This window comes from Bipolaris maydis (genome assembly GCF_028858645.1).
Source record: "Bipolaris maydis strain C4 unplaced genomic scaffold PSV08scaffold_6, whole genome shotgun sequence".
Taxonomy (NCBI): Eukaryota; Fungi; Ascomycota; class Dothideomycetes; order Pleosporales; family Pleosporaceae; genus Bipolaris; species Bipolaris maydis.
Genome location: NW_027093862.1, coordinates 131,840 through 159,190, shown reverse-complemented (window position 1 = coordinate 159,190; position 27,351 = coordinate 131,840). Strand labels below are relative to the sequence as shown.

Sequence of the window (27,351 nt, the reverse complement as noted above, 5' to 3'; positions counted from 1 at the left end):
TCCTAAACCATAAGCCTTGCGTTTTTTTTTAAAAAAAAAAGGAGCGAAAGATTTTTTCTGAAAAAAACAACCAAACTAAACTTTCTCTCATCTACTACTACTACTACTACTACTACTACAAACCCCACCTCCTTCCTCATCTCCACATCACCCCTTCCAAACCAACAAAACATACCACAACCCCCCACACAGCACCACGGTCCCCAAGCCACTCCCAAGTTCGTCGCAGAAAATCTCCAATCCACCTTTCCTCCTGCCACTCCTTGCCACTAACCTTGCACTCTTGGCCGTACCAAGACTACCAGGACTGCTATTCTGATAACTCGCATAAATCCTCGGTTTGTTTGCCCTCAGCTCCTCATTCTCCGCAGCAATGTTACTGCGCGTATGGGCTCTCGTGGTGCGAACGCCCGGCTTATGACTTGTACTGCGATCAGACGACGTGGACGAGTGTGACGAGTGAGTTTCGTATTCCGAAGAAGAAGAAGAAGGGGCCATGCGTTGGGCTGTTGATTTTTCGTGTTCGGCAGAGGAGATAGAAGATGGGGGTGTGTTGATAGTGGGGAGGAGAGGGGCCTCGGGAGCCTCGGGGGTTGTGGGTAAGATGCCTGTGGCCAGGAGGGCGGCGCGGAGGGTCAAGAGTGCAACGGTGAGGCCGAAGAGGAGGCCGTATTTCAAAAAGGTACCGATTTGGTCGGGCAGAATGCAGAGTTTGGACTGGACTGTTTTGCTGGCGTCGCCCGTCTTGGGGTTGCCGTGCGAGTCGACGGGGTTCCAGAGGGAGAGGAGCACGATGCCGGGGAGGCGAACGCCCATGGCCCAGCTGATGCTCTTGACGGTTATCTCGCGAATGCCGCCGCCGGCGCTTGTATAAGCTTTGTGCAGCACCTCGCAGTAGTCGTGGTCATCGCCCGAGAAGGCGTAGCGGATGTCTCCGACCTTTTCAGCGATATCGGCTGTGATTTCGCGGTTGAGCACGTTCTGGTACTGGTATCCACCGCGCACAGAAATGGCATTGCGGTCGTCGTGTTCCAGAGGCGGTTGGCCAGGTGGAGGAGGGGTTGGAGGCCAGTGCTCGCGAAGAGGGCCACAGGGCGTGCCTGGCGGGCGGAAGAGTGGAACGTGTGACAATAGAATGGTTGGGAACTCAGTCACATCGTCGTTTGCATGTGGGAGCTGAGACTTTGACAAATCCTCGGCTTTGATATCGTAATGAGGCATGCCCGGGTATGGTCTCAGACCCTGTTGGGCGCGGAGTTCGCGTTGTACAAGCCGTCTCTTACGCTTCTTTGCATCCTCCAGAAAGTCCTTTGTAGGTCGCCAGATGTTTTCCACTTGCTCAGGTGATTCCTGGCCCAGCGCACTCAGCGATACGCTGTCAATTGAGACAAACGTGTGGTTTGCAATAACATCGATCCTGTTACCATCGCCAAAATAGGCATTGAAACGGTTCCTGACCCCAATCTGAACACCTCTTGCGAATCCCAGGTCGTGATTGCCAGGCAGACTGGTTATCAGCTTCCTGCCTGGCTGCCCCGGCCGTGGCTCCATGCCTCCATCGCCCCAATGCTTGAAAAATAAATCGCTAAAACGCATGTATTCCTTCTGCCAAAAGTCGTTGCCATATCTGTGGTACTGCTGCTCGGGTGAGGTGGTTGTGCGCGTCGACCACTCACGGCCGCCGTCAAAGAGGTCACCGAGGAAGAAGATGGTATCTGGATAGAGAATGGTTTGGAAGCGCGAGTACGTTCGTCGTAGGTAGAGGTCGGTGTACTTGTAGGCCAGGGGATTGAGAGGCCACGGGCGGCCAGGATACGTATGCGGGTCAATGAGCTGCGGGTCGGCGACAAAGATGAGCCTATGTGGGTTTGCGCCGGCTTCCTACATGTCGCGGTCAGCTTTGCGCATTCCTTGTTCATCATGTCTACCATTTCCATACCCAGTCTTCCCACTTGTTCCAGTTGCAGCTCTCGATGGCGCTGTTGAAGACGCCTCGCTCACCCCAGTACAGGACAAACCACCATACTACAACGAGCGCATTCACCAGACTGAAAAGCTGGCGGGGACTCCATGTGGAATTGCGTAGGGCATTCCGCCTCTCCTGCACTGCAGGACGTATCCGGTACAGGTAGAATGCTCGGGCAAGCCTCCAGGCTTGGTATGTCAAACTCTCTGGCTCAGAGTATGCGCCGACGGGAACGCCATACTCGTCATATGTCGTCATTGTCTGATGGAAAAGAAGAGGAACGACTGGCGCAGCATCTTTGGACCAAGAGGGTGTGAGTGTGCAAAAAAAGTGGCTACGCGGTGGTAGTCATTGTGCTTGGGAAATGCTCAAAGGGGGGCAACTCATGTGCGGCAGTCGTGGTCTGGGTCTTGGGTCTGGGGAAATTGCGGCCAGGGTCCAAGGGCCAGCTTGCGGTACCGCGGGTTGCCTCTATGCGGCCTACACCTAGATTTCACTATGCACGCACACTCAACAGTACAGTCATCATGCTCCAACAATTCAAGACAATGATGAACTTGTAAATGATATGATTTCAAAAAGAACAGGCTATAAGTACAGACAGTATGGGAATCCAACCTCTAGTATTCCAGAGTAACCTTTTGACCCTTGACGCGTCCAATAACAATTTCGGGCGCATACTTGGGAATAACCTCATCATCGTGCAGCATCTCAAACTCCTCGGAAGCGTCCTTGCCCATGTGGCTGAAGAGCGCCTGGGGGCCGCCTGGGTGCTCGTCCGTCCAGTTGGTGACGTCCATGACAATGCCCTTTACGGCAATCCACAGATCGTCCTTCTTGTTGTGCTTGGCAACCTCCTCGAGCGTAAACTCCTTGTCAGGGATGGTGAACTTTTGGGGCGCATTGGGCTTGGAAACTTTGCCCGGGTCGCTCGAGTCGGCCTTGCTCGACAAGACAGGCGCCGCCGACGCCTGCTTCTGTTGTGCAACGGGGTCTGCCGAGCTGACACTAGTCTGCGAGCTGCTAACACCGTTGCCCCACTCTACAGACACCTTGCCAGGCTGCGACGGGTCAATGTGGAGCGAGATTTGACCGAGACGAGATACGGCAGCACCACCGGACTTGTTGAGCGCCTGTTGGAAGAGGTACTTGGATGCAGACTCTCCTGCTACGCGACCGTAGACAACGCAGCCCAGAAGTGATGATCCGCCGAGACGGTTGGCGCCGTGGACACCGCCAGCAAGCTCACCGCAGACATACAGACCCTCGAATGGCTCGCCGTTGGAGTTCAAGCACTGTGCCTGGTCGTTGATCTCAATGCCACCCATGGTGAAGTGGAGCACAGGCTCCATCTGGGCAACGTGGAAGGTGTCGTTGATGTCAAAGGGCAGGTTGTGGAAGTACTTCTTGTTCCACTCATCCTTCTTCTCGCCCTTGGCAATCGAGTTGTAGCTCTGGAACTCGGCCTGGAGCTCCTTCTCGCTCACACCAATCTCCTTGGCCAGCTCCTTACCGGACATCTTCTTCATCAGGCCACGGCCAGAGTAATGCCTGGTGTGGAAGTCAAGGATGTTGGATGCCTTGGAGTTGAGCACGAGGCGGATGGGCCAGTTGCCCTTCTCCTTCTCGCCCCACATCATGCCGGAGACGTAGTCACGGTGGCCGAGGTCATCGCAGAAGCGCTTGCCCTTGTTGTTGAGGAGGATACCACCCTCACCACGGAGAGCTAAATAATATCAGCGCATGTTTGCCGCGTGTGAGTGTGCATAAACGTACCTTCGGCAGCCAGGAACTTGGTCTTGGCCGTGGGATCCTTGGGGTCTACCAGACCAGTGGGGTGGACCTGGACCTTGTCCATGTCAATGCCATTGGCACCAATCTTCATGAGCATCTTGTGTCCGTCACCAGTGGCGTGGGCGCCGTTGGTGGTGGAGAGGTCGTACGTGTCTGGCCTCCACTTCTTGAGAAGGGAGTCTTCTGTGAAGTCGGCAGCGTAACCACCAGTGGCCAGGACGACGGGGCCCTCGAGCGTGGTCTCCTCGCCGTTGAAGGTATATGTGACACCGGTGGCGCGGTTGCCCTCGGTGTTGACCTTGGTGACCTTGGCCTTCTTGACCAGCTGGACGCGCTCGGGCTCTTGCTCGGCAAGCTCTTCGAATCGCTGCATCAAGGCATATGTGATGGCCATGCCGGGGAACTTTGCATCGTGGCCACGGTGGGTTCGGGGCTGGGAGTGACCACTGGCGAGCTTGTCAGTATGCGCACGCCAAAGCTGGAGGGTCCGAGGAAAACGCACCCCAAGCGCGAGACCAGAGTCAGGTCGAGGTTGAAGACGTCCATCAGCCACTCGACGGCAGCGGCCGACTTGTAGGTGAGGACCTTGATCAAGTCTGGGCGGGCCTTGTCGCGCGCCGACTTGAGTGTGTCATCGTAGAACTGCTTGACGCTGTCGCCAATCTTTGCATCGACCTGCGTCCTGGTGAGGGCACCGTTGATTCCGGATGTGGCCTTGGTGGAGTTGCCTCCCATGAAGTCTGCGCCGAGTCAGCATCGGCGGCGCTCTTGAGAGATGCAAAGCGGCAGGGTTGCGCAACACTTACTGTTCTTGTCAAGGAGCACTACATTGCCTCCAGCAAGGTAGATGGTGTGGGCGGCGCTCAGGCCGGATACTGCAGGTCATGTCAGTCAGTCATGCGCATCACGGCAGCGAGGGCGGCGGGAATGCATACAGCCAGCACCGACGACAATGACTCTCTCGGGCATGATGATGGATGCAGATGGAAGCCAGGACAAGGACAGAAGATGAGGAGAGTGCAGAGAGCAGGAGAGCAGAGGAAAAGCCTGGGGGAGCGGCGTCTACTTTGTATGCATGCAGCTTGTGCCTCGGAAGTGGACAATGCGCTAACCCGCATGCCCCGGCCCATGGCTGCGGGGCCAATGAGGCAGCGCGTGTTTGTCCGTCAAAGCGCGAGCCTCAGCATCGCAGCAGTTGCGCATGCGTGTGTCGATGCTATACTTACTAAGTCGAGCCGACGGTTGGCCTCCGTGCGCGTGTGTGGCATGTGAAGGAGCTGTGCATCGTGGCCAGCACCCACATGACGGGCTTGCGGGCGCTGTGGTTGGTGGGCTCGCCCCGGCCCAGCGCGTCTGCTCAGTCTGGCAAGGCCGAGGAACTGCGCTGCGGGCTTGCATCAGCGAAACCTGGGGCAAGTCACGCGTCGCGGCCGCCCAGCCCTCCGTCGGCATGTGAAGGCTGCCCGGCACACATGCAGCGTCATGCCCTGTCCGTCTGGCTGGCTGGCTGGCTGGCTGGCTGGGGCAGACCCAGGGCACGCATGTGTATTTGTTGCTGTGTGTCGCCCTGCAATGCACCGCTGCTTCGTCCCCCAAATCTCACGATGCTGGTTTGGGCAACTGTGCCCGCAACGCCGTCATAGCCCGGTCGGCCTTTGCCCGAGCCATGCCCACGACAGCCAGCGGGCCACATTGCCGTCTTGGGACGGCAGCACTCCACTCTCTTCTCATACCGACTTTTCTTCTGCCTCCAACTCGCCTTGCTTCCAACGCAAACTCCTCTCTGCACATGGCGTCTGCGTGTTCCTGAGTCCGTCCATTTCGTGGATTTCGTGGATTCCTAGCCTTCCGTCGGCTTGCCTCTTCCAGCCAAGCATCTATGTAGCTCTGCTCACCACAAACACCATCTAGACACGGACCACCAAGACTCTCATCATAGGCTTTGCAACTGCTCTGATCATTCGTCCGTCTAAACTATCCCCTTGCACCACTGCTGGCATTGCGTGATTCCCCAGCCCATGTCACTGGTGCAGTCTACTTCATCTTGTCCGGATATTGCAGGAACCAGCCGCAGTATGTGCCCCCTGCTCTCGACCGCAGAGAGCACAATCCATCTGACCGACTTTCAACCCTCTTCCGCCACTCGCCGCCATCTCAGGAGCCTCGCTCAGTGACACGCAACCGACTTGGTCGACGAAGACTCGCTGAACATGATGTATCCCACAAACGCACCCACGGCCACGGCAAGCATGATCCACCCGTTGTATGTCATGAACAACAGCCTGCACCCAGTCAGCACAGCCATCCCGCCACAGCCCAGATCCATACACTTACATGATGAAAAACGAATAAAACACCTGCACAGCATACAAGGCAGCCTTGATCATCTTGACCTGCTGCCCGCTTCCACGCCCAGCGTTTCCATTTCTCCCTGGGCCAAGTAATGAGCTCGATTCATCTGTTCGTCCGCCGTCTTCTTTGTGGCGCGCGCAAAAATACTCAGCAAGGGTTCCCACTCAAGGTCAAGGAAGTTGAAGAAAAGAGACCTCCCTAGTCTCCGACTTCCACGCTTGCGTCGTGCACACTGGGCAATTCACACACCACACCGTGTGCAAATAACCCTTGCACGGTCAAAAGGCGCGGGAGACAGCCTCTTCACGGCTCCCATTCATCCGCCAGAAAATGACAAGTAGACTCACCTCGTGGTCCCTCCAAAAGGCCCTTTGCATAGCTTTCATATCGCCTCGACATTTCCCGTATGGCTTCGTATCCCGCCGTGAGAAGCACCACGGCCAGCAGCGAGAAGATGAGCGATCCCGTGCCTGAAATGTGCCATGAGGGAAAGACGATGCAGAGGTCGGTCGTGTCCCAGGTAAACAGCATCTATTGCTTTGTTTTTAACAATGTTCAATACAAGTAGAATAGCGACCGAGGCGCATCCACACCCAGTCCCATGTGGAAAGAGCGGTTGGTTGTCGTACATTCATGTTGCACTTTGGGCCGTCGCCGCCCATGCCAGGCATGCCGTGGTCCATGTGGCCGTGGTCCATATGGCCGTGATCCATGTGTGAGTGGTCCATCGTGAGCTGCAAATGCAATAGTAGCAAACAAATACGCCAAAGATTCTCTCGTGCGTTGTAAAGGGAAAATAAGGGTGATGGAAGGAGAGAAGGAAGCGTGGAAGCTAATGCTGCTGACTTGTCACGAGACGTGCGCCGGTTTGAGGGAGTTTAGAGTGAGCACACACGCGTCGCACCAGTGATCAATGCACAAGCCCGCGGTAAAAGTGGGGCCGTCGATAAGCTTCATGCCCCCACATTCTAGACCCTACCAACCACTGTACTCTAGACTTTTGTATCCAAGACCTCGACACACCTTGGAAACTCGTAAGCGACACCTCTCCACCGTTCCGGAACTCGACGGCACTTCGGGGTATACAAGAAAACCGCGTATTCGACTGCGCGCGCAACGCTCACAATGGCGACGACAATACGATCATGGAGACCAGCTGCCGGCCTCATCCAAACCACATCGCGACGTACTATACCAATCATATCACAGTCTATACCGCGCATACAACGCTCCACACCAAGCACACCGCGACCCATCTCAACCACCACCAGCACCCCAATCGGCCCACCCTTGAACATTCCCAAATGGTAACCACTGCCCACATCCTTGCACCAGCTCCCCCCTGCCTCGCAAATACAGAAACAACCCACTAACACCATCACTCGTCGCGCGGATATAGGGTCTCCGAAAACGCACACATGCTCAAACCCCCAATCAACAACTACTGCGTCTACAACGACTCAGTCACCGTCATGATCGTCGGCGGCCCCAATCAACGCACAGACTACCACATCAACGAGACCCCCGAATGGTTCTACCAGTACAAAGGCTCCATGCTGCTCAAAATCGTCGACGAAACACAGCCTCCCGGCGCCCAATTCCGCGACATCCACATCCACGAGGGCGACATGTTCTTGCTGCCCCCCAACACGCCGCATAATCCCGTCAGGTTCAAGGACACGGTCGGCGTGGTGCTGGAGCAGAAGAGGCCAGACCGCAGTTTGGACCGCCTGAGGTGGTATTGTCAGGCCTGTGGCGACAAAGTCTATGAGGACGCTTTTCACTGTACCGATTTGGGCTCGCAGATTAAGGACGCGGTGAATGCGTTCAAGGCCGATGTGGGCAAGAGGACATGTAAGAATTGCGGGACTGTATGCGATACGGCGCCCAAGCCAAAAGATTGAAAAAAAAAGGGGGGGAGCGGGGAGATGGAATAGGTGTACGAGATGTATGTATGAGTAATTGGGAGAAAAAAAAGTAAACCTTTTTTTTTGGGGGGGGGGGGGGGTCTCTGTTCATGTTAAATTACAGTCCTTTCCACATGATTTTGGATACATGATCCGTCTTCTTTCGGCTTGGTTTGACGAGACCCAGATATCTAAGCTCAGCCAATGCTCGCTGGAATAGAGCCCTGAAAAAGAAAAAGAAAAACACGTTAGCAAAATCATCTTCGTGAACGGTAAAACAAGAAGAAACCAAAAAGAAAAAAAAAAGACTTACATGGTCTTGGCCTCATTCTCCTCAATCCCATCACCCGCAATGGCATTGAACGCAGACCACAAATCGCTCACGTTGATCAAAGCCCCGGATTCAAGGTACATCTGATACACAATTGCCGTGGCGGGCTGCGTTGCCGAAAGTGCGGCTGCATTTCCATCTGCACCGCTGCAGCACTCACAACCCAGATAGTCGTGCGGAGACGCCAGCGCGCGTTCGACTGCAAACCGCGGTTTGGGCTGAAAGACCTCCATATGCGGCGACTTGAGATCGTAGACGAGCACCTCTGCCAGAAACAGCGTCTTCGGATCGATCAACGAAGCGCTCAGGTACGCTTCGAGGTCGTCGTGGAACTGCGTTACCAGGTCCGAATATGCCTTGTCTTGCTCCGACAACGCGGCTTTGTGCTTGCTCAGCAGCACTTTTTGCGCCACGACGGTAGTGCGTAGACTATCGTTGCGGACATCGTGTTGGGTGCGGAGAGGCGCATCGGCCGTCTCGAGGAGGCTTTGCAGTTTTTGCTCAGAAGAGATGATGTCCATGTTGAAGTAGGTGCCTACGACGTCTCGTAGTGATGCAAGCAGCTGTACCAGTTTATCGGATGGAATCTTCTTGATGGACAGCATCGTCTCGCGGATCAGAGGCGATCCGGCTAGCTCGCCAGCTGCGGCGCGGGTCCAGAGAGTCGAGAGCCGGACGTTGGGTGATAGTTGCAGTGATTCGCGCATGCTTGCCACGACTTTTGTAGCGTGGCTCAATGTAGCCATGGTCTGTTGACCGGATTTTAAGCTCTGCCTGATTTCTTCCAAGAGGTACTCGTCGTCTTCGAGCATTTTTCGCACATCTTGCGCGCGTCCGTTGTCCAGCATATCCTCCACCCGTTGCCGGAAAGACGGCAAGTTGCGCACAGCTTTAAAAGCATCTGCCGTCAAGCCATCGAGAGTAACATCATCAGCGAGGAATACACTAGGTACACTGGCGTAGAAATGCGACATGTACGCGTACTTGAGCCCATCACAGAAATCTTGCGTATTCTGCACATGATCTTTCTGTCGATCGAGCATGCGGCGACAAATGGTGTGTCCAATATGCAGACCAACATCAGTGCTGGCAACGGTTGCACGGAAAAGCTTTTCAATAATCTCGTCTGACTGCGTGACATCAAACTTCTGGCCTTCGAGATAGCGTAGCGAGTTGCCCGACAGGCGTTCCTCAAAACTCTCTGCAGAAGTCGCAATACCAAAGAGTAGCACAAAGGGAAGACGATCCAGCCATGAGCTGTAAGAGTCAGTACTATTTGACCGAAAGACCAGGCTCCACTTACTGCAAGAGGTCAACCATGTTAACAAGCAACCCAACATCAAAAGCCTCGCTGTCCTGCAAAGCAATCACAATACTCGAAGCCCGCATTTTCTTTTGCCATTCCTCGACATAAGCAAGGTCGTAATTGAGCAGCTTTGGACCATACCTCGACGATGCAGAGGGCCGATCTACATCATCTTCATCATCATCATCCTCCACGCGCGAAGTCACCTTTTTGATAAGATTCTTCAGCAGCGTCTTGAGGTTTGGGCATTCACTCGACGTTAGTACGACATAGGCGCTATTCTCTTCCCTGACTCTTCGGCCAAGACGTTCGAAAAAGGGTCCGTGAGATGCGATACTGGGTCCGGCAACAATGAGCGCCGTTGGTATGGCGAATTTGGCTTCATCGGGAGATGAACTTGCTGTAGAGATGAAATTGGCAATCTTTTCTTGGGTCGCGCTGTCAGCGCCTTCGAGTGTATGCTTTTGTTCATGTCAGATGCATTGGCAGAGGATTGTTTAACAACTGCCGTCTTACTTGGATGCGCTCTTCTTGTTCTGTCCATAGACGTCGGTACGTTGCTAGCCGTTCTGGCAGCTGCGCCTGCGGATTGAATTTGCTCGTCCGTTGTCGCTTGGGCGCCCGATCTTGCGTCTGCGGAGGCTCATATATGTAACACCTTTGATGCTCCATGTTGTGTTTGGTTGCAGTCACGGGGTTTCCCTGACTTGTTGATGTTGCTTACAGTGAATGGCTAGGGGCTGAGTTGGGAAAGCGCGACAATCGCGAAGCGCGTGAGCACGGGACTTGGTACGTACTAAATGGTCAAAGCTCGTTGGAAGCGCCTTGCTAAGTATACTACCAAAGACAAAGAAGACGGTTCAGTACACATGTGCTATTTCGACTGGAAATTAGAAGAAGAGTTAAAGATTTGTGCTGATTATGTGCTATTCAGGGGTCTACATCGATAGAGTTCTGACGTGGCTGGCCACGGCACCTTTAGCCAATGCAACAGCATACAGCGCAGCTTTTAAACCTTCCTAATCACGACACATTATGCGCTTGACATGTATACTTGGTAGTTGCTGTCCAGCGATTGAGGTTGTCTGCTCTAAGTGAGTAAGTCATATAAAATCTATGGACTGGAAACCATTATTGGGTAGATAGTGACTTAATCACTGGCCGCTGGAGTGCTTCCCACTCCAATATAGAGTATACTGAGAGCATCTGCTGCTGCACAAAATATTTAATGCTCTACAGCCGACTAGTACATTGCGTCGCTGTCGTCGTCCATGGGCTGAGCGAGATGCACTCTATTTTCATACCTTTGAGCTCTGGTGATATGCAAAAAGCTTAAATCCCATAATTTACTTAGTCGTGATCTTCCTCGGTCACTCCAGGACATCCGTCCATCTCTGGGTCTGGATACTCATACCCGCAATAGAGACAGTAATGGTACTTGTCACGGAGGAAAAGCAGCAGCTTTTGGAGACGCTCTGCCACCGGCAAAGCCTCGAATTCGGCAAGTTCCGGGTCTTCATCCTCGAGCTGATTTTCAAGAGTCGTGTAGAAAGGCGCTAGGTCCTTACCCTGAGCTATCTTGGAGTCGTCGTCTTCGTCCTCAGGAGCCAGTGTAGGCAGTCGTGACGCAATGCTGTTATTCAGTTCTCTCCGCTGCTGCTTATCGCGCTTTGCCTCGATTCTCCGCCGCGCTCGCGCCCGCCAAAGAACATTGATGTCCTTGAGCGGCTTCTCACTCGTGTCGCTGGCACCACTGGCCTCTGCCTCTCTGTCCGCAAGCCGCTCGGCTGTCCTCTGCGCGTTGTCCAAGTCTCTTTCGGCCTTCTTCTCTCTTTGCTCCTGTCGCATCACCTCGAGATAATCGCCCTCCTCCTCCTTTGCGCGTTTGGCAAGCCGGTCTGCCTCCTCGAATTGCTCTCTGAACTTGCGCTTCTTCTCTGACTCGAGGCCAATTCCCCCTCGATCATCTTTTAGACTAACTCGTATGGGTTCTTTCCGCGCGTCACCCGACTTCCCCAAGGCATCGCCTTGCTTGAAACCGAATTTGGCCATCATTTTGAATCCCCTATTTGTCTCAGGGAGAGCAGTGGCCAGGGCAGCTTCTCGGGCAGCTTCGGCTTCTTCTTCACGCTCAGCCTTTGTCTTCTGCCGTGCTCTGGCTTCGCCCTGGTTGGTGGTCAGCCGAGCACTACTGTGTCCAAGTGAAATGACGTACCTCTTTGCGCTTGCGCGCGGCGCGCTGCAACGACGTTTCATACTTTGGACCTTTTGGCGCATCGTCAAACACCATGTTCATGTAATCATCCTCGTCGTCTGACTGCGCCATGGTTGTTGTGCCAAGATGCGGGATGTGGGCGAAGATGTTTTTGGCAGAGTCGCGAGTCAACTCGGAAATTGCCGCTCTAGCGACCCACCATATGTAGCGCCACTTGGTGCATGCCACGGCAGCGGGGCGATCCCCCAGACTTTTCTGTCTCGACGACACGTCTTCTAGAGCTATGTAGAGCACTTGACTGCCTTTACCTCGTTGCACAATTCAAAGGCGGAGCCCGAAACTGTGTCGCAAGGGCATGTGAGGCGGTCAGAGCGGCATAGACTAGGTGTGTAAGCTCCGACGTGCTACATTCATATAGTATTGGTATAGCCGCTGTCAGCAAAAGAAAACAATAGGGTTCCAACAGCCAGGAACAGCAATCGACGCCACCCGCATGACACGGGACGGATGATCCTTTGACAAGCCTTCTAGCTTTTGAGCCGAGGATGTGCACGCGACAAGCATCACCGTTGCGAAACGACTCGATCGTGACAAAACAATCATCTACCTCCTTTTAACAGACGAATCAGCGGCCAACAGTGCCATTGAACCCTATTCCTCGTTACAGCGCAAATGTCGCGGGCCGACAGCTCAACTGCGACAGGTTCTGAGGTGTCGCAGCACAGAGTCCCTTAATTACGCATCTAAAGATTGCATGTGAAGCCGCAGGGATGTCGATCCCCCTCTACTGAGCAATAGTTTATTCAGAATACCATGTTACCTGCTCGGTTGGGCTGTGTCCTCGTCTACGAAAACGAGGCGCTGCATCCGAATACAGATCGACGGCCGGCCAGTCACTGCTGACATTGGCCCACCTTTGCTAGGGGCCTCTCAACCACTAGCTGCAATTAGAAAAGACCGTCACAAATTGGTCCAGGGTAGATATTGTTTCCTCACTCTCCGGTCCACCCACAGCTTGCTCCAGTGTTCGCGTGCCACTCTGCTCAAGCATTTTGCGCTTTTCTAGGTATTCATTCGAGCCGCTACTCAAGGCTAAGCATGACTTAACGTCTCTTGGCCTCCGCTCGTGCCACCAACTAGGTACCTTTTCAGCTGTGTGCGACCCACACGTCGTTTACAATTGGAAAACAAATAGCAAAAAAAACATGCACCAATCGACCGTCCGCTTGGACAAGCCCACCTTGCCGGGGCTCCCGTTGCCTATGGAAGGGTGGCACACATCTCGGAGTACCACCACATAAGGCTACTCTCGGACCACCCGTCCTCTATGTAGAAGCCATTGTGTGGCCCGTTACGGATCGTACCCTTTTTGACATTACTCCGGCATGTCTTATTGCTGGTCCATCGCCAATTACAACGTCGCATGAGAGGGGTTCTCGGTTCATGCTGAGCATGTGCAAGTCTTTCCATCGCTCCCCAAGCCACGACGTCTTTGCGATTCGCTTTCCCCGCATTCCATTAGCATTTGTTTGAATGATCGGATCGCCCTGGCAAAGACACTCTTGTTCTATTTAATACCGCCTCGACTCTGCGCTCTTTGTATAGCTGCAAAGTTTGGCCACCTATCGCGTGCCAGGGTACGTGAAGGCCCACAACAAACGACTTGTTCCTGGAAGTATACCTGCACACTATAGAGGAAGTATCAGGATGGACGACAAGGGAACATCGACACATACAGATGGTGTATACACCACGCCCCAGAAAAGAGGTGGGGTGATGAACAAACTCTATCCACCAGGCGAGAAGCCAGGCGTGAAAGGGCGCATGAAGAACCACTGCAGAAAGTTCTGGTGGTGCGGTGAGCTGATCTCTGAGGGTGGCTTTAACCCGCGACTTGTTCTGACATGTGGTAGACCTTCTGGTATTTGCGATCATCGTGTTGATCATCGTGTTGCCAATCATTTACGTTGCTATACCAAAGATAGCACAGCGCGAGATCAATGCTTCGACAATAGAGGTCCTTTCTCAGGAAGTCAGCAATCCCCAACCAGATAGTATCCATCTGAAGCTCGACACGGTCATCAGGAGTAATAGCAGCTATCACCCCAAGATCGACGGTTTCCGCGGTGCTCTATCCATTGCAGGACAAGAACCCTTCTTGTACATTGACATTCCCGAGGTGAAATCCGAGGCAGAGACACCCGTCACTGTTGACCAGGAACTCCAGCTCGCAAACAAAGATGCCTTTTCAAACTACACCAAGCTCGTCCTAGGCAGCGAGGAATTCTCAATCCATCTCGACGGCAAAACCCACATCCACCTTGGCGGCCTTCCCACCATGGACGTCAACTACAACAAGGTTGTCACAATGAAGGGTATGTGACCCATTTCCCTTACCACCGAAAAGAAAAACTAACACAAACCCTCCAGGTCTCAACAAACTCGCCGGCCTCAACATCACCGACGTCAGCATCCTCTCAGGCGACAAACTCCTCGCTGACAACTCCAACCTCGTCGCCCAAGTCAGCATCCCCAACCCCTCGGTCATGACCCTCGACCTCGGCAACGTAACCATGAACCTGGCCGTTGACGGCACGCCCATCGGCTACTGTCTCATCCCCAACGTCCTCCTCAAACCGGGCGCCAACACCTTCCCGCTCCAGAGCCACGCCGACCAGCTTACCATCCTCGGGCTCATCCAGTCAAAGTACAAGAACGCGGTCCTGCCGCTCCAGATTTCGGGCAATTCGAGCGTGAGAAATGGAGAGCACCTGGTGTACTATGAGGATGCGATTAAGAGTAATGTTATTAATCTGGAATTGAATGTTGGGCCCGCGCTCGCGGCTGTGGGGATTAACATTACGAGTATTGGGTAGGTTCAGAAAAGGAGAAAGATGGAGGAGGGATGGGATGGATGTAATGTGGTTGGTGGTAGTTAATGGTTGGAGAGATGAGGGTGTGTTGGGAGGATAGTATAGTGAAGTGCTTGTGTGATATCCCATCGTTTGTAAAAAGTATCATTCGTTAACATTTCCTCTTTGCGACTTTTTTTAGGGGGTGATGCGTGTGATATTGGTTGGTCTCTTCCTAGCATCTCGTTGACTAGCAGAGCACAAACTTATGTCACATATTCTTATGACCAGGCACTTTCCATATATTCTCACCACCCACTCCTCTATTTCTCATAACAAACTCAACACACTCTCACCCCTCAATCTCCCACTCATCCACAAAAAACTCCACAACACCCACCGCATCCCGCTTCCCAACCGCACTCTCCAGCTTCCTCAAACTTCTCTTATCCCCAGCCGCAGCCGCAAGCGCCAACGGCACAAGCTCCCTCAGACTCCCCACCACATCGCTCAAAGCAATGACTTGGGCTTCGTTCAAGGGTGGCTCGGTAGTGCAGTAAGGAAGGAGATCGTGGACCGTGTTGCCTGTGGGACGGGACTGTTGGTGTAGAGGCGGCGGTGGTGGTGGTGGTGGGACTGGTAGAGACAGCATGATTGGAATGTTACGAGCGCGAAGAGTTGGTTGGATACTGTGTTGGTGACGAGGATACGAGAGGGTACTGAATTGAGCAAAGTTTGGATCGTGGGTGGAATGGTGGACATGATGGTGTTCGAATCCACCGTCTATCTGGGGGAGAGTGGGTGGTTTCGTAGGTTGGGTGGTGGTATGAGTTTGCGTAGTTGCGGCTGTGGTTTTGTCTGCTTCGCGGGGAGAGAGTAGTAGGTGATGATAGTGATATTGGAGTTGATGTGGTGAAGCCACTATGGTAGTTTAACTATTGGTACATACGGGCATTTGCTGGGGGTAGTAAGTGGTACTTACTTTGGTAGGTCGTGAATGAGTAGAGTGGAGTAGCGCGGCGGGTAGATTCAGGGATGTAAGTTGGGGCTAGAGAATAGCTGTTGTGTTATATGCCTGTTTACACAGGTTGGAGATATCTGGTTGACATTGTGATGAGAGTAGCATTCCTGGGTCCGTGAATCAAAGGAAGGAGCACAGGGGTAAGGATATAGGAGAAGGAGCAACCGACTTCCATCTGCTCTTGGTCCGTCATAACCACAAACTTCAATCCAACTGTGTGGTTACACAGATATAATCAGGGCTATCACCTGCATGAGGCTCCAGAATGACAATAGGTAAGTGGTTGATATTGATACATCTAGTTTGACTCTATACTCTATACATGCCAATTTTGGCTGAAGACGAACAGCTTGTCCCCGCAAGTGATATTGTCTCTGTGGACTTATCTCTGATACGAACCAGATCAAATATCCAAGAAGCAAGACTGCATGTGAATGTATTGTGCCCGCCCTCTTTTTTTTAAAGAAACACACACGCCTACGTCCGCAACCGGAAGGGTATCATGAGAGGGGAGTATGAAAATGATAAGAGAAGGACTGGGCCGCCAAGGTCAGGTCTCTCGCGTGTGCAATCCCAAGTCTTTTGGTCGAGAGGCCTTGTCGGTTGGCTGCTGTTCGGTAGCTTGATTCTCAGCCTGAACTGCTGAGTCGATGGTGGTTGTGATGCCAGTAGTCGCGGACTTTGCGGCTTTTGCAGGTTCAGCTCCCTTGTCCTCAGCGCGTCCCTTCCAAAAGCCCAACAGCTTGGAAGACGTGGGCTCAGGATGTTTTGCTTTGAATTCCTCAAACTCTGCTTTGACGGCCCTCAGTTCAGCCTGCACTTCCTCTAGGTCTTCCCTGATATCGTCTCTGGCGTTCTTGGCCTTTCTCCTTTGCCGCCACTGCTCCACGAGGATCACTGCAATGCCGACAGCGAAGATGAAGGATTCGGCAACAAAGTTTGCGCCCATCTCAATGGCCTTTTGTTCGGAGAGAGGCCGAATGCGGGGCCTGGCTCTTTCTTCCGCCTTCTTCCTGATCGCTTCCCGCTCCCTCTCCGTGAGAGCTTCTTCCGCCTTGGTCTGCTCCTCAGTCAAGACGGTGGGCGCTGCCGCCTCCTTCCGTCTGGCCTCTGCCAAGGCAACTTCCTTTTTGATCTGCCGATCGATGACGGCGGGGTCTTGAAGGAGGCCCAGGCGCATACGCATGTCGACGCGATGCAGTCCTTGGGCAAATTTGACGCATATTCGACGAAAGCGTTCGTGCTCGTGGGCATTGCGTTTTATCGCATTCTAGCTGGGGTGAGTAGCGATTCTCGACACGGGCCGGCGCGTGGACATACTGCTACAGGCTTCGCAAGCGTCCTGACGAAAAGCGAGGTGACTTTGAGGGTGAGGGACATGTTCGGTCACGACTGTGCTGCGGCTACCTAGAATGTGGATATGTACAGGAAATTGATGAGCGGACGGGGGTTCGTCGCAGGCTCTACAGGGACGAAGACATATCCAAGGTTGGACGACAGCCTTTGGTGGTCATGTATGCTCGTGGTGGTTGATCATGGTTCGGAGCCGAATGTTGGATTTGCAGTTGCCTGACGACCGCCCGCACCTCATCGACCCGATCCACAGACGGCGGACAACAAGGCCCGACCAGACGATGCGGAGCAACAACAAAACACGATCCAATGCACTAGAGCCACATGGTCACACGACAACTAGCTCGAATGCGGCACTGGCACTGGCTATAGACTGTGACGAGATGTATGTACTATGTATGTATCAGGCCAAAGGTTATGCACGCAGCAGTGCAGCAGTGCACGGATCGGGAAGTACCCCCATGGCCCTAGCAACGGCGCTAAGCCGCGGCGTGTTTACGACCATCAACACTGCGACTTGAGTTCATCATCCTCACACTCCATCGCCAATGTCTGCCTCAACGATACACGCAGATGCCCCGCCGGCTGTGGTGCAGGACCCCGAAGGCCTTCAGTATGAGACGGGAGTGCAGCTCGGAAAAGGTGGCTTCGCCATATGCCATCGCGCGAAGCTGCTGGGCCACGAGCACCTCGGCAGCAGCACCGTCGCTTTGAAAATCGTCAAATCCAAAATGGAGCCTCCCAAGCTGGCGCAAAAGGTGCAGCAGACCTCGAGGGCAAAGATGCGACCCGCGCTAACACCGCCTGCAGTTTGTGACCGAGCTCCAGATCCACTCGAAGCTATCCCATCCCAACATTGTCGAGTTCTTCCGCGCCTTCTCCTTCGAGGCGAGCACCTACGTTGTTCTCGAGCTGGCCGAGAACGGCTCGCTGGCGGATGCGATCAAGAAACGCAAATACTTCACCATGCCTGAGATCCGCCGATTTATGATCCAAACATGCGGCGCCATCAAGTACCTGCACCAGCGCAACATCGTGCATCGTGATCTCAAGACCGGCAATCTGTTTCTCGACCGCGACATGAATGTCAAGGTCGGCGACTTTGGCCTCGCCGCGCTATTGGTGTCGCAGAGCGACTACGGGGCGATCCGTCGAACAACCATGTGCGGCACACCCAACTACCTTGCCCCAGAAGTCCTCGAGAAGACTGGAAAGGGCCACGACGAGAAGGTTGATCTTTGGGCTATCGGAATCATGATGTACACACTCGCCGTGGGCAGGGCGCCGTTCCATGCTGCGAAGCGCGAAGACATTTACCGAAAACTAAAGGCTCGCGAATACACCTGGCCAGATCTTGCAAAGTTTGCCAACGAGATCACCGACGACCTGCGCGACATTGTTTCCCTACTACTCGTACACGAAGATGAGCGACCAACACCCGACCAGATCGTTGCGCATCCATTTTTCAAGCTTGGCTATATCCCGTTAGAGCTCGATAGCGGCTGTACCTCGAGGATTCCAAAATGGCCCAAGAACCACCCACCAAGTGCTTCGACAATCAGACGCGGATACACGGAAGAATGGTGGCAGCTTTGCAAATCATCTGCCGTTGGCGAATACGAGCCCGGAAAGTCGTTCGGAGCGTACGGCCGCAGGTCGAACAAGACAGTAGCAAGAGACTGCCAGAAGGAGATTGAAGCTGGCAAGCAGCCCAATATTCCATTTGCCAAGGACGTCGTATATGTGCCTTTCCCTGCGCGCGTGCAATGGCCTCACCAAGCTCCTGGGGGTCTGAGCGAGATTTCAGAGGAAAAGGAATCATCATCAGAAGGTCACGCACTTTCGGAAACCACTGGCAATGACCGAGTCAAAATCCGTGTACCCAGAGCTTCAAGGAGAGAGCAACCACCAGTACAGACACTCAAGGAGAACACGGACCCAGATCAAGAACCCGAACAAGCGCACCGAATTTTGGACAAACAACCTACTCGACTCAGGGCGGTTCGTAAAATATCAAACCCTGGTCGTGTGACGGCAAACACAGCAACAGCACCTGCCCCATTACGCGTTCCTCGTGAGGCACGGGCGTCAACTCGTTCGAGAGCGGTGAAAGAACCCACCAAGGAAACGTCAAAGACCAGCTCAACAGGACTTCCGGATCTCCCACCACTACGAGTTGTTAAAGCAAGCACTCGGGAGAGCGAGAAATCGGAGCAGTTGTCTCACTCGTCGGGTTCGCGAAGCGCTCCTCGTTACCGCACTATTGGCTCGGATATGCCTTCAACGGACCCAGTGGCAGTATTGGCGCGTCTGATGACATTCCGAGACAACCTCGAGAGAGTGCTGGACAAGAAGCCGACCAAGTCAAGGCGCGAGCAGCCACCACAATTGCCATTTGTCGCAAAGTGGGTAGACTACAGCCGACGATATGGTGTTGGATATGTTCTCAGCGACGGCAGTATCGGAACGCTGTTGTCGGCCGAGGAGCAACATCCGGTGACGATAGCGTTTGCGACTGACGGATACAATCATCTCCGAAAAGCCGGAGGCAACCGAGAGGTGGCCAAGAGCGTGGCGCTGAACTACTATACGACTGTCAAGAAGGACCGAGGACTGTCGCAAATCGAAGTGCTTGATTCGCGACGCGTCGAAGAGATCCGAACAGTATGGCATAAGTTTGGAAAGTACATGTGCGCAACGTTTGGCGACGAGGAGAAGCCTCTAAGGAAAGATCCACGCGTCAACTTTGTCCGGTTCTACCAGCGGTTGGGCAATGTGGGAATCTGGGGGTTTGACGATGGGTCGTTCCAGGTAAGCACTTTGTTGGAATCATTTCTTGAGCCAAACTAACAGTTGGCAGTTCAACTTTCCCGACCACACCAAGCTTGTTCTTTCGTCGGATGCCGGATATGGACACTTTTTGTGTCTGCCACTTGATGCTACATCTCTTCTCGAGGAAACGGGCAGCGTACCGTGGAGACACGTGAAGGCCCGTGCTAATCTGCGAGGCTCTCTGCAACAGCTTCTCTATGGCTCGGCAGATAAGGAAGACAGCTACAAGGAGCTGACGGAAAGCAATCTGCTGCGGGCCAAGATTGAATTCATCTACGCCGTGGTTGTGGAATGGTGCCAGCAAGGAGGGCTTGGGTGTCTGGCCGACCCCAAGATGTACTCATGGGGCGGCCCTCAACTCGAGGAATCTAGACGGTTAGACTGGGCGAGTGTCGGGCGTTTTGGAGGCGATGTTTTCTCATGATGACTGAACGACTACTTCTTTGGCGGGCAAGCGACGGCGTTGTACCCTGTTGTGGGGTTGTTCTCTTTTCTTTTTTTGGATATATTTTTACAAGGACGATGGGCATTTGGAACAGGCTGGAGTTGCACTGGGCCCAGTGCTCGCCTTTATTCGGACGCTCATTTTACGACGGGTTGCATATCCAGGGGCGTTAGGGCGGGTGGCAGCTGGTAGTGCTGAAGAATGACGATTCGATTGCAGAGAGCCAATGTTGATTCGAGTGCTGGTGCCAATGTTGATGCCTAAGGCGTGACGGGGCGACACGTAAGCGGCCACATGTGTACGCGGCGGAGTGGTGGGCGAGAACAGCAGGCAGCAGGGCGGGCGAAGCGGCCCAATGGAGAGCAGTGCACAGTGTGTTGGCCCCGTTCACCCAGGCACAGAGGCGAGGAGGGTGTACGTGCAATGCATGTGTGGCGTGTGTGCGTGCGAAGGGGGTGTGTGTATGTATGTAGGTATGTATGTACGCATGTCGTAGTAGTAGTTCAATGGACCCAAGGCAACTATGCCGCCGCCGCCCTGTGCTTGCGCGTCCGCCAATTGGCTGTGGCTGTGCTGGGGCGAGGCGATTCCGACGAGCCCGATTGAAGGCTTGCCTTGTCCTGGCCGGTTCCTCTCTGACGTTGGTCTCCGTCTTCGAGATCACCGCGGCCAACTCAGCACACCCATACTTTTGAGCGGCCGCTCCTCACCCTCCAAAACCACCTCTGAGCTTCTGGCCCTTGACGCCTATTGACATCATCTCTGCCGTATCCCGCGCGCAGTACGACACACACTTCCCCCCACCGCTGGCCGACTGTAGCTACCAGTCCCAGCTCGAGATCGGGCATCAACCATGGTACTCGCCCAAAAAGCTGCTCTATACAAACGATACTCGGCTAATGCATGCGGTGTGTAGGGGAAAACCAACCGCGCAGCGCGCAAGGCCGTTGGTGGCCAGCCCGCCGCGAGGGCTGCCCCCAAGGCCCAGTTCGCAACAAAGGCCGTCTTCGAGACGACCAAGAAGAAGGAGGTCGGAGTCTCAGATCTGACTCTGATCAGTAAAATCTCAAACGAAGCCATCAACGACAACTTGAAGAAGCGATTCGAGAATGGCGAGATCTACGTGCGTCAACCCGCCTGCCCCGACCCCGCGCCGCATACACATGCACTCACATACACACACGCATATCACCACACTGGCACACCGACTGACAATGGGCGCAGACATATATCGGACACGTCCTGGTGTCTGTCAATCCCTTCCGCGACTGTACGAGGACTCCGCATGCGCTTGCACAAGACTGATGCTAACAGCTGGCAGTGGGCATATACACCGACCAGGTGCTCGAGGGCTACAAGGGAAAGAACAGGCTCGAGGTGCGGCGCATACTGAAAACAACTCCCCAGTACTCACATGGCTGATCGAGCATAGGTCCCACCTCACGTTTTCGCAATTGCCGAGTCTGCCTACTACAACATGAACGCATACAAAGAAAACCAGTGTGTCATCATCTCCGGCGAGTCGGGAGCAGGAAAGACAGAGGCCGCCAAGCGACTCATGCAGTACATTGCAAACGTGTCCGGCGGAAGCAACTCGTCCATTCAAGAGATCAAGGACATGGTGCTGGCCACTAACCCTCTCCTCGAGTCCTTTGGAAACGCAAAGACACTGAGAAACAACAACTCGTCGCGGTTCGGAAAGTACCTCGAGATCCACTTCAATGCACAGGGCGAGCCGGTCGGAGCAAACATCAACAACTACCTACTCGAGAAGACTCGCGTGGTGGGGCAGATTACAAACGAGCGAAACTTCCACATCTTCTACCAGTTCACAAAGGCTGCTTCAGCACACTACAGAGGTAAGATGTGCACATGCCCAATGCAATGAGTTTGCGCTAAGACGTGTAGAAATCTTTGGTCTGCAACAACCACAAGCCTACGTGTACACTAGTCGGTCAAAGTGCTTCGATGTCCCGGGAATCGATGATAACGCCGAGTTCAACGACACTCTCAATGCCATGAAGGTTATTGGATTGCCACAGGCGGAACAAGATAACATTTTCCGAATGCTTGCAGCTATCCTCTGGTTAGGAAACGTATCTTTCCGAGAAGACGACCAGGGCAATGCGGCCATTGTAGACCAATCTGTGGTGGATTTTGTAGCATACCTACTCGAAGTTGACGCGGCGCACGTCAACAAGGCGCTCACAATTCGCATCATGGAAACAAGTCGCGGAGGACGACGAGGCTCCGTGTACGACGTACCTCTGAACTGTGCGCAAGCAGGCGCAGTTCGAGACGCACTCGCAAAGGGCATCTACTTCAACCTCTTTGACTGGATTGTAGAGCGTGTTAATTTATCCCTGAAAGCCCGGGGAGAAACTGCGCATTCCATTGGTATTCTCGATATCTACGGCTTTGAGATTTTCGAGAAGAACAGCTTCGAACAGTTGTGCATCAACTACGTCAACGAGAAACTCCAGCAAATCTTCATCCAGCTGACGTTGAAGGCTGAGCAAGAAGAGTACGAGCGAGAACAGATCAAGTGGACGCCCATCAAATACTTTGACAACAAGATTGTCTGCGACTTGATTGAGGAGAAGCGCCCACCGGGTGTCTTTGCTGCCCTGAACGATGCTTGTGCGACGGCGCACGCGGACCCGACTGCTGCAGATCAGACTTTTGTCCAGAGGCTCAACGCTCTATCCTCGAATCCCAACTTCCAGCCTCGCCAGGGCCAGTTCGTCATCAAGCATTACGCTGGTGATGTGTCGTATGCAATTGATGGAATGACTGACAAGAACAAGGACCAGCTGCTCAAGGATCTGTTGAACCTGCTTAGTCAAAGTTCCAACACTTTCGTTCACACCCTCTTCCCCAACCAAGTCGACCAAGACAACAGGCGGCGACCGCCAACGGCTGGAGACAAGATCAAGGCGTCTGCCAACGACCTAGTGACCACTTTGATGCAAGCCCGCCCGTCCTATATCCGTACCATCAAGCCCAACGAAAACAAGTCGCCCAAGGAATACAACGACTCAAATGTGCTTCACCAGGTCAAATATCTTGGTCTGCAAGAAAACGTACGGATCCGAAGAGCCGGTTTTGCGTCACGTCAAACCTTTGACAAGTTTGTCGAACGATTCTTCCTGCTGTCGCCAAAGTGCTCTTATGCTGGTGAATACACTTGGACGGGTGACTATGAGACTGGAGCCAAGACGATCCTGAAGGACACCAACATACCCGCGGAAGAGTACCAAATAGGAACGACAAAGGTTTTCATCAAGACCCCGGAAACACTGTTTGCGTTGGAGACGATGCGCGATCGGTACTGGCATAATATGGCTATCCGCATTCAGCGAGCTTGGAGAAACTATTTGCGTTACCGAACAGAATGCGCCATTCGAATACAACGATTCTGGCGAAAGCTCAACGGAGGCAAAGAGTTCATCGAGTGGCGCGATCAAGGACACACCATTCTTCAAGGCCGAAAAGAGAGAAGAAGGTACAGTTTGATTGGATCCCGAAGGTTTATGGGAGACTATCTTGGCATCGGAAATCACGGCGGTCCTGGCGAGATCATTGCTCAAGCCGTTGGCATATCATCCAGCGAGGAGGTACCATTTTCGTGCCGAGCCGAAGTGCTTGTGTCGAAGCTTGGTCGATCGAGTAAACCAGAGGCTCGCATGCTGGTGCTTACCAAGAAGAATGTCTATCTCATAAAGCAGGTCATGGTCAACCGACAAGTCCAGATCCAAGCCGAGAGGACAATCCCAGTGGGCGCAATCAAGTTCATTAGTTGTTCCACCCTCAAGGACGACTGGTTCTCGATCGGTGCAGGCTCACAAACGGAACCCGATCCACTTGTCAACTGCGTGTTCAAGACTGAGTTCTTCACACAGCTCCACAACGTACTGCGAGGCGCTCTGACACTGAGAATAGGCGAGACGTAAGTTGATCATGTGGAGAAGCATATAGGAAGGCTAACATAGTTGCAGTATCGAGTACAACAAGAAGCCTGGCAAGCCGGCTCAAGTCAAGGTAGTCAAAGACCCTGCAGTACCGAGAGACGACCTATATAAGAGTGGTACTATTCACACTGGCCCGGGAGAGCCAGCCAACTCTGTGTCGAAGCCTACCCCCAAAGGTAAGCAGGTCGCTGCAAAGCCCATCACAAAGGGTAAACTTCTACGGCCCGGTGGCCCAGGCGGAGGTCCCTCAAAGCTCGCGTCTCGTCCAGCGCAACCGAGAGCTGTGCCACAGCCTGCTGCATCTCAACCTAAACCCGTCCCACATCCAGTCGCTGCGTTGTCGAATGGCACCAGCTCGCACACACGCGAGGTTTCGGCGGGTTCAGCACGCGCACCACCCCCACCTCCTCCTATGCCACAAGCGCGTGCTGCACCACCAGCCCAACCGAAGGAGCCTCGGTACAAGGCACTGTATGATTTTGCAGGCCAAAGTGCCGGCGAGCTAAGTCTCGGAAAGGACGAAATCATTCTGGTCACGCAGAAGGAGAGCAATGGTACGTTATCTCTGCCCCAATGAGGAACCAAGTAATGAGTACGTGACTAACAAATAAACTACAGGATGGTGGTTGGCTTCCCGTCTTGACAAATCTGCGTCTGGCTGGGCACCATCTGCTTACCTTGAGGAAGTCGTTGACCGCACATCTGCTCCCGCCCCACCCCCAGCGCCGCCCGCTCGCCCTGCGAACGGTAAGCCCAAACCACCTGCTCCCCCCGCTAAACGTCCCGCTGCGAGAAAAGCCGTCAATGGTGATTCTGGCAGAGATAGCGGATACAGCGGTAGCGGCGGCAGTACCATGGAGAGTGCGAGAGACAGTAGCGGTAGTATCGCTGGTGGGCTTGCAGAAGCACTGAGGCAGAGACAAGCAGCTATGCATGGGAGGAAAGCCGATGAGGATTGGTAGATTTGATTGTTGAGGACGGTAGCTGGATATGTCAAGCAAAGAGAGGGTAACCACATGTCGTTGACTGGGTCGTTGATGACGAGAGCACTAAGCAATGATGTTGTCCAATAAGTTCATCTAAAGCATACAACATCTTCCATACAATTCGATCAAAGTTTACATTCAATGACTAAAACGACTTGGCTGAGTAGAGAGAATTGCACATGTTGAGATGTCTGAGACAGACCTCGGTGTCGATTCTGGCTGCCTCGCATGTTTTGGCAGGATGATGGCTTGTCGGCCCGGTACCAGTCAATCGAGTACAAAGACACAATATGTTTGCACAGGCATGTTGCCTAGTCACGGGTGTACGGAAGCATGGATATCGGATATCAAAGACAAGTTTCGGTGAGGGTTTCCGCCATGGATGAATATAGAAATCAGGTGTTGGCATGGATCTGCTCGGCACATGATTAAACTCATATGTTGTCGAATGGACAAAATTTCCGTCTCTTGTGTTGTCTGTGCAAGGACTAGGTAATTGATCTGCTCAATCTGGCGGTACTTCGGTGCTTTGACCTGGGCAGTAGCTCTGGGTATGCGCAACATAGGTGGTATTTCCTCCCCCGTCCGGTGTGACGGAGCTCCAACTTAATGATAGTATCAAAAGGTGGGCAGTGCGCATGCAAAAGCCATGGTCTGGTTTGGCAAGTTGGGGCAACCTTGCACTCTCAATCGAGCCCAGATATACTTGAATGCACCGGCGTTTCGCAGCAATATCCAACAGGGTTTGGTCCAAATGAGGGACAGTATACATTCATATGTTGCTCTTGCAGTTGATACCGCGCGTAGATTGACGACTAAGTCAGGTCGTTGATGTCATGCATCACTTGACGCAAGCATTCATTGTGAACCTTGACAAGGACAATGATGATGATGATGATGACTAGATATGGTGGTGTGTCGCCAGTAAGCAACGTACCTGCACTAGGCATACAACGCGGTAAAGACGCCCTGGCCATGCCCTCGTTCTGATCGGAAATGAAACTACCACCGTGGCAGGGCCACTTCCGACCGACGAGACGGCGTTGCGATGGCCACGCTCCGATTGTCTGGTCACATCCTCGATGAACCATAATCAACCAACCCCTCGTGTGGCGCACAACGGGAGACTTGGCCAACGTGACATGCAGCTAACATGCAAAACGGCTCGTTGGCCCGGTTTCCCGCTTAACATTCCCGCCTCCCGGGCCGCAACCTCTTCACAACCATATTGTTCCACCACTGATTGGCATTCACCTCAGCTGTGCCATCTTTGGCCGCCTAAAATGCCCTGCAGACGGCTCTCCGACTGCCTGCCAGCCTAGCTTCGGAAGTTCAGGACCGCCATCACCGCCGTTTAACAAAGAAGGAGGCAACGAGTCAATCTCGATGCTGCTGACCCTGGCTGGGGAATCGCTTCCTCTGCGTGGCATGCATTGGCAGAGCTCCACCCGCGTGTCACCTGTTCTTGCACTGCTTGTACGTGGAACTACCTGGGCTGTATACTTGGTCGAGATAAGAGCCGTCAGTGGGGGGGGGGTTTACAAAGCTTTTGCAGCGGTACAATGACTTTTGCAGCATACTAGCGTCGGGTGCCGCCAGTACCAGCCGCACGGCAAGCTCTAGATTGACACCACAACACGAGCCTCCCGCCCTACCTACATTCAGATCGAGCCGGGTCTAAGCAAGTACGTTCAACGTTGGTTGATTGCCGCCGGCAACCAATCGCGCTGTCGGATACCTGAGACGTGCGAGCCGTAGCAAGGTACAAGGCTTGTTTCCAATTGAACCGGCATTCGAGCGTCCTCTTTCTGGGCCCATGCGTTGTTGGAGTAGCAGACGATCAACTAACAACGCTGCGGCGGGTACTAAAAGATGACCACGTCCCTCAGTTGACCATCTTCAAAGTCTACCGCATACCTCTAGCCTTATCTCCATCTCCTATTCCTTCGCTTTCGTCGTCTTTTGATTTCATTTGATCGCTCGCTTCACTCGCACTGGTTGCACGTGGCGAGAAGCGCGG

The 27,351-nt window shown here is 53.6% G+C and overlaps 9 protein-coding genes across 9 annotated transcripts; 3 read left to right on the top strand and 6 right to left on the bottom strand.

Moving 5' to 3' along the window:
* Window positions 1-59: 59 nt before the first annotated feature.
* PSV08DRAFT_401263 (fumarate reductase) lies at window positions 60-4,729 on the bottom strand (the record flags this gene model as incomplete). Its single annotated transcript, XM_014219629.2, has 7 exons — window positions 60-1,881; window positions 1,940-2,300; window positions 2,648-3,692; window positions 3,743-4,206; window positions 4,263-4,500; window positions 4,567-4,635; window positions 4,696-4,729. The coding sequence occupies 7 exons, from the start codon at window positions 4,727-4,729 to the stop codon at window positions 148-150; spliced, it is 3,945 nt and encodes a 1,314-aa protein (XP_014075104.2). The 3' UTR covers window positions 60-147.
* A 967-nt stretch (window positions 4,730-5,696) lies between these two features.
* PSV08DRAFT_401262 (Ctr copper transporter family-domain-containing protein) lies at window positions 5,697-6,919 on the bottom strand. The gene is made up of 4 exons (XM_066093615.1): window positions 6,742-6,919; window positions 6,460-6,643; window positions 6,095-6,191; window positions 5,697-6,042 (listed from the first exon to the last, which is right to left on the bottom strand). The coding sequence occupies exons 1-4, from the start codon at window positions 6,838-6,840 to the stop codon at window positions 5,928-5,930; spliced, it is 495 nt and encodes a 164-aa protein (XP_065949175.1). The 5' UTR covers window positions 6,841-6,919; the 3' UTR covers window positions 5,697-5,927.
* A 206-nt stretch (window positions 6,920-7,125) lies between these two features.
* On the top strand, window positions 7,126-8,016 carry PSV08DRAFT_221714 (3-hydroxyanthranilic acid dioxygenase-domain-containing protein; the record flags this gene model as incomplete). The annotated part of the gene is made up of 2 exons (XM_014219627.1): window positions 7,126-7,419; window positions 7,512-8,016. The coding sequence occupies exons 1-2, from the start codon at window positions 7,238-7,240 to the stop codon at window positions 8,014-8,016; spliced, it is 687 nt and encodes a 228-aa protein (XP_014075102.1). The 5' UTR covers window positions 7,126-7,237.
* A 94-nt stretch (window positions 8,017-8,110) lies between these two features.
* Window positions 8,111-10,349, bottom strand: PSV08DRAFT_401260 (origin recognition complex subunit 3 N-terminus-domain-containing protein). The gene is made up of 4 exons (XM_014219626.2): window positions 10,173-10,349; window positions 9,654-10,117; window positions 8,333-9,607; window positions 8,111-8,243 (listed from the first exon to the last, which is right to left on the bottom strand). Exons 1-4 carry the CDS (start codon window positions 10,326-10,328, stop codon window positions 8,138-8,140), a joined length of 2,001 nt encoding a protein of 666 aa, XP_014075101.1. The 5' UTR covers window positions 10,329-10,349; the 3' UTR covers window positions 8,111-8,137.
* Window positions 10,350-10,657: 308 nt separating this feature from the next.
* PSV08DRAFT_38680 (uncharacterized protein) lies at window positions 10,658-12,029 on the bottom strand. The gene is made up of 2 exons (XM_014219625.2): window positions 11,872-12,029; window positions 10,658-11,822 (listed from the first exon to the last, which is right to left on the bottom strand). Exons 1-2 carry the CDS (start codon window positions 11,980-11,982, stop codon window positions 11,007-11,009), a joined length of 927 nt encoding a protein of 308 aa, XP_014075100.2. The 5' UTR covers window positions 11,983-12,029; the 3' UTR covers window positions 10,658-11,006.
* Window positions 12,030-13,233: 1,204 nt separating this feature from the next.
* Window positions 13,234-14,901, top strand: PSV08DRAFT_221705 (uncharacterized protein). Its single transcript, XM_014219624.2, has 3 exons — window positions 13,234-13,729; window positions 13,785-14,246; window positions 14,302-14,901. Exons 1-3 carry the CDS (start codon window positions 13,579-13,581, stop codon window positions 14,745-14,747), a joined length of 1,059 nt encoding a protein of 352 aa, XP_014075099.1. The 5' UTR covers window positions 13,234-13,578; the 3' UTR covers window positions 14,748-14,901.
* A 174-nt stretch (window positions 14,902-15,075) lies between these two features.
* PSV08DRAFT_350703 (uncharacterized protein) lies at window positions 15,076-15,375 on the bottom strand (the record flags this gene model as incomplete). The annotated part of the gene is made up of 1 exon (XM_014219623.2): window positions 15,076-15,375. One exon carries the CDS (start codon window positions 15,373-15,375, stop codon window positions 15,076-15,078), a length of 300 nt encoding a protein of 99 aa, XP_014075098.2.
* Window positions 15,376-16,011: 636 nt separating this feature from the next.
* On the bottom strand, window positions 16,012-17,458 carry PSV08DRAFT_200970 (optic atrophy 3 protein-domain-containing protein). Its single transcript, XM_014219622.2, has 2 exons — window positions 17,065-17,458; window positions 16,012-17,014 (listed from the first exon to the last, which is right to left on the bottom strand). Exons 1-2 carry the CDS (start codon window positions 17,122-17,124, stop codon window positions 16,295-16,297), a joined length of 780 nt encoding a protein of 259 aa, XP_014075097.1. The 5' UTR covers window positions 17,125-17,458; the 3' UTR covers window positions 16,012-16,294.
* Window positions 17,459-17,467: 9 nt separating this feature from the next.
* PSV08DRAFT_200966 (P-loop containing nucleoside triphosphate hydrolase protein) lies at window positions 17,468-25,473 on the top strand. Its single transcript, XM_014219621.1, has 10 exons — window positions 17,468-17,855; window positions 17,908-19,908; window positions 19,958-20,320; window positions 21,291-21,497; window positions 21,599-21,644; window positions 21,696-21,751; window positions 21,807-22,233; window positions 22,283-24,323; window positions 24,373-24,899; window positions 24,964-25,473. The coding sequence occupies exons 1-10, from the start codon at window positions 17,646-17,648 to the stop codon at window positions 25,305-25,307; spliced, it is 6,222 nt and encodes a 2,073-aa protein (XP_014075096.1). The 5' UTR covers window positions 17,468-17,645; the 3' UTR covers window positions 25,308-25,473.
* The last annotated feature ends 1,878 nt before the right edge of the window (window positions 25,474-27,351 follow it).

Coding starts and splice junctions, on each gene's coding strand:
- PSV08DRAFT_401262 (XM_066093615.1), bottom strand. CDS start 6,840: ATGGACCACTCACACATGGATCACGGCCATATGGACCACGGCCACATG. Junction 6,644..6,741: donor GCCCAAAGTGCAACATGAAT/GTACGACAACCA, acceptor ACAAAGCAATAG/ATGCTGTTTACCTGGGACAC. Junction 6,043..6,094: donor TTTTATTCGTTTTTCATCAT/GTAAGTGTATGG, acceptor GACTGGGTGCAG/GCTGTTGTTCATGACATACA.
- PSV08DRAFT_200970 (XM_014219622.2), bottom strand. CDS start 17,124: ATGTCCCTCACCCTCAAAGTCACCTCGCTTTTCGTCAGGACGCTTGCG. Junction 17,015..17,064: donor CGCTTGCGAAGCCTGTAGCA/GTATGTCCACGC, acceptor CACCCCAGCTAG/AATGCGATAAAACGCAATGC.
- PSV08DRAFT_200966 (XM_014219621.1), top strand. CDS start 17,646: ATGTCTGCCTCAACGATACACGCAGATGCCCCGCCGGCTGTGGTGCAG. Junction 20,321..21,290: donor GACGGTTAGACTGGGCGAGT/GTCGGGCGTTTT, acceptor TGCGGTGTGTAG/GGGAAAACCAACCGCGCAGC. Junction 24,324..24,372: donor ACACTGAGAATAGGCGAGAC/GTAAGTTGATCA, acceptor ACATAGTTGCAG/TATCGAGTACAACAAGAAGC.
- PSV08DRAFT_401260 (XM_014219626.2), bottom strand. CDS start 10,328: ATGGAGCATCAAAGGTGTTACATATATGAGCCTCCGCAGACGCAAGAT. Junction 10,118..10,172: donor AACAAGAAGAGCGCATCCAA/GTAAGACGGCAG, acceptor CATGAACAAAAG/CATACACTCGAAGGCGCTGA. Junction 9,608..9,653: donor AACATGGTTGACCTCTTGCA/GTAAGTGGAGCC, acceptor TGACTCTTACAG/CTCATGGCTGGATCGTCTTC.
- PSV08DRAFT_38680 (XM_014219625.2), bottom strand. CDS start 11,982: ATGGCGCAGTCAGACGACGAGGATGATTACATGAACATGGTGTTTGAC. Junction 11,823..11,871: donor CCGCGCGCAAGCGCAAAGAG/GTACGTCATTTC, acceptor ACCACCAACCAG/GGCGAAGCCAGAGCACGGCA.
- PSV08DRAFT_221705 (XM_014219624.2), top strand. CDS start 13,579: ATGGACGACAAGGGAACATCGACACATACAGATGGTGTATACACCACG. Junction 13,730..13,784: donor CAGAAAGTTCTGGTGGTGCG/GTGAGCTGATCT, acceptor GACATGTGGTAG/ACCTTCTGGTATTTGCGATC. Junction 14,247..14,301: donor CAAGGTTGTCACAATGAAGG/GTATGTGACCCA, acceptor CAAACCCTCCAG/GTCTCAACAAACTCGCCGGC.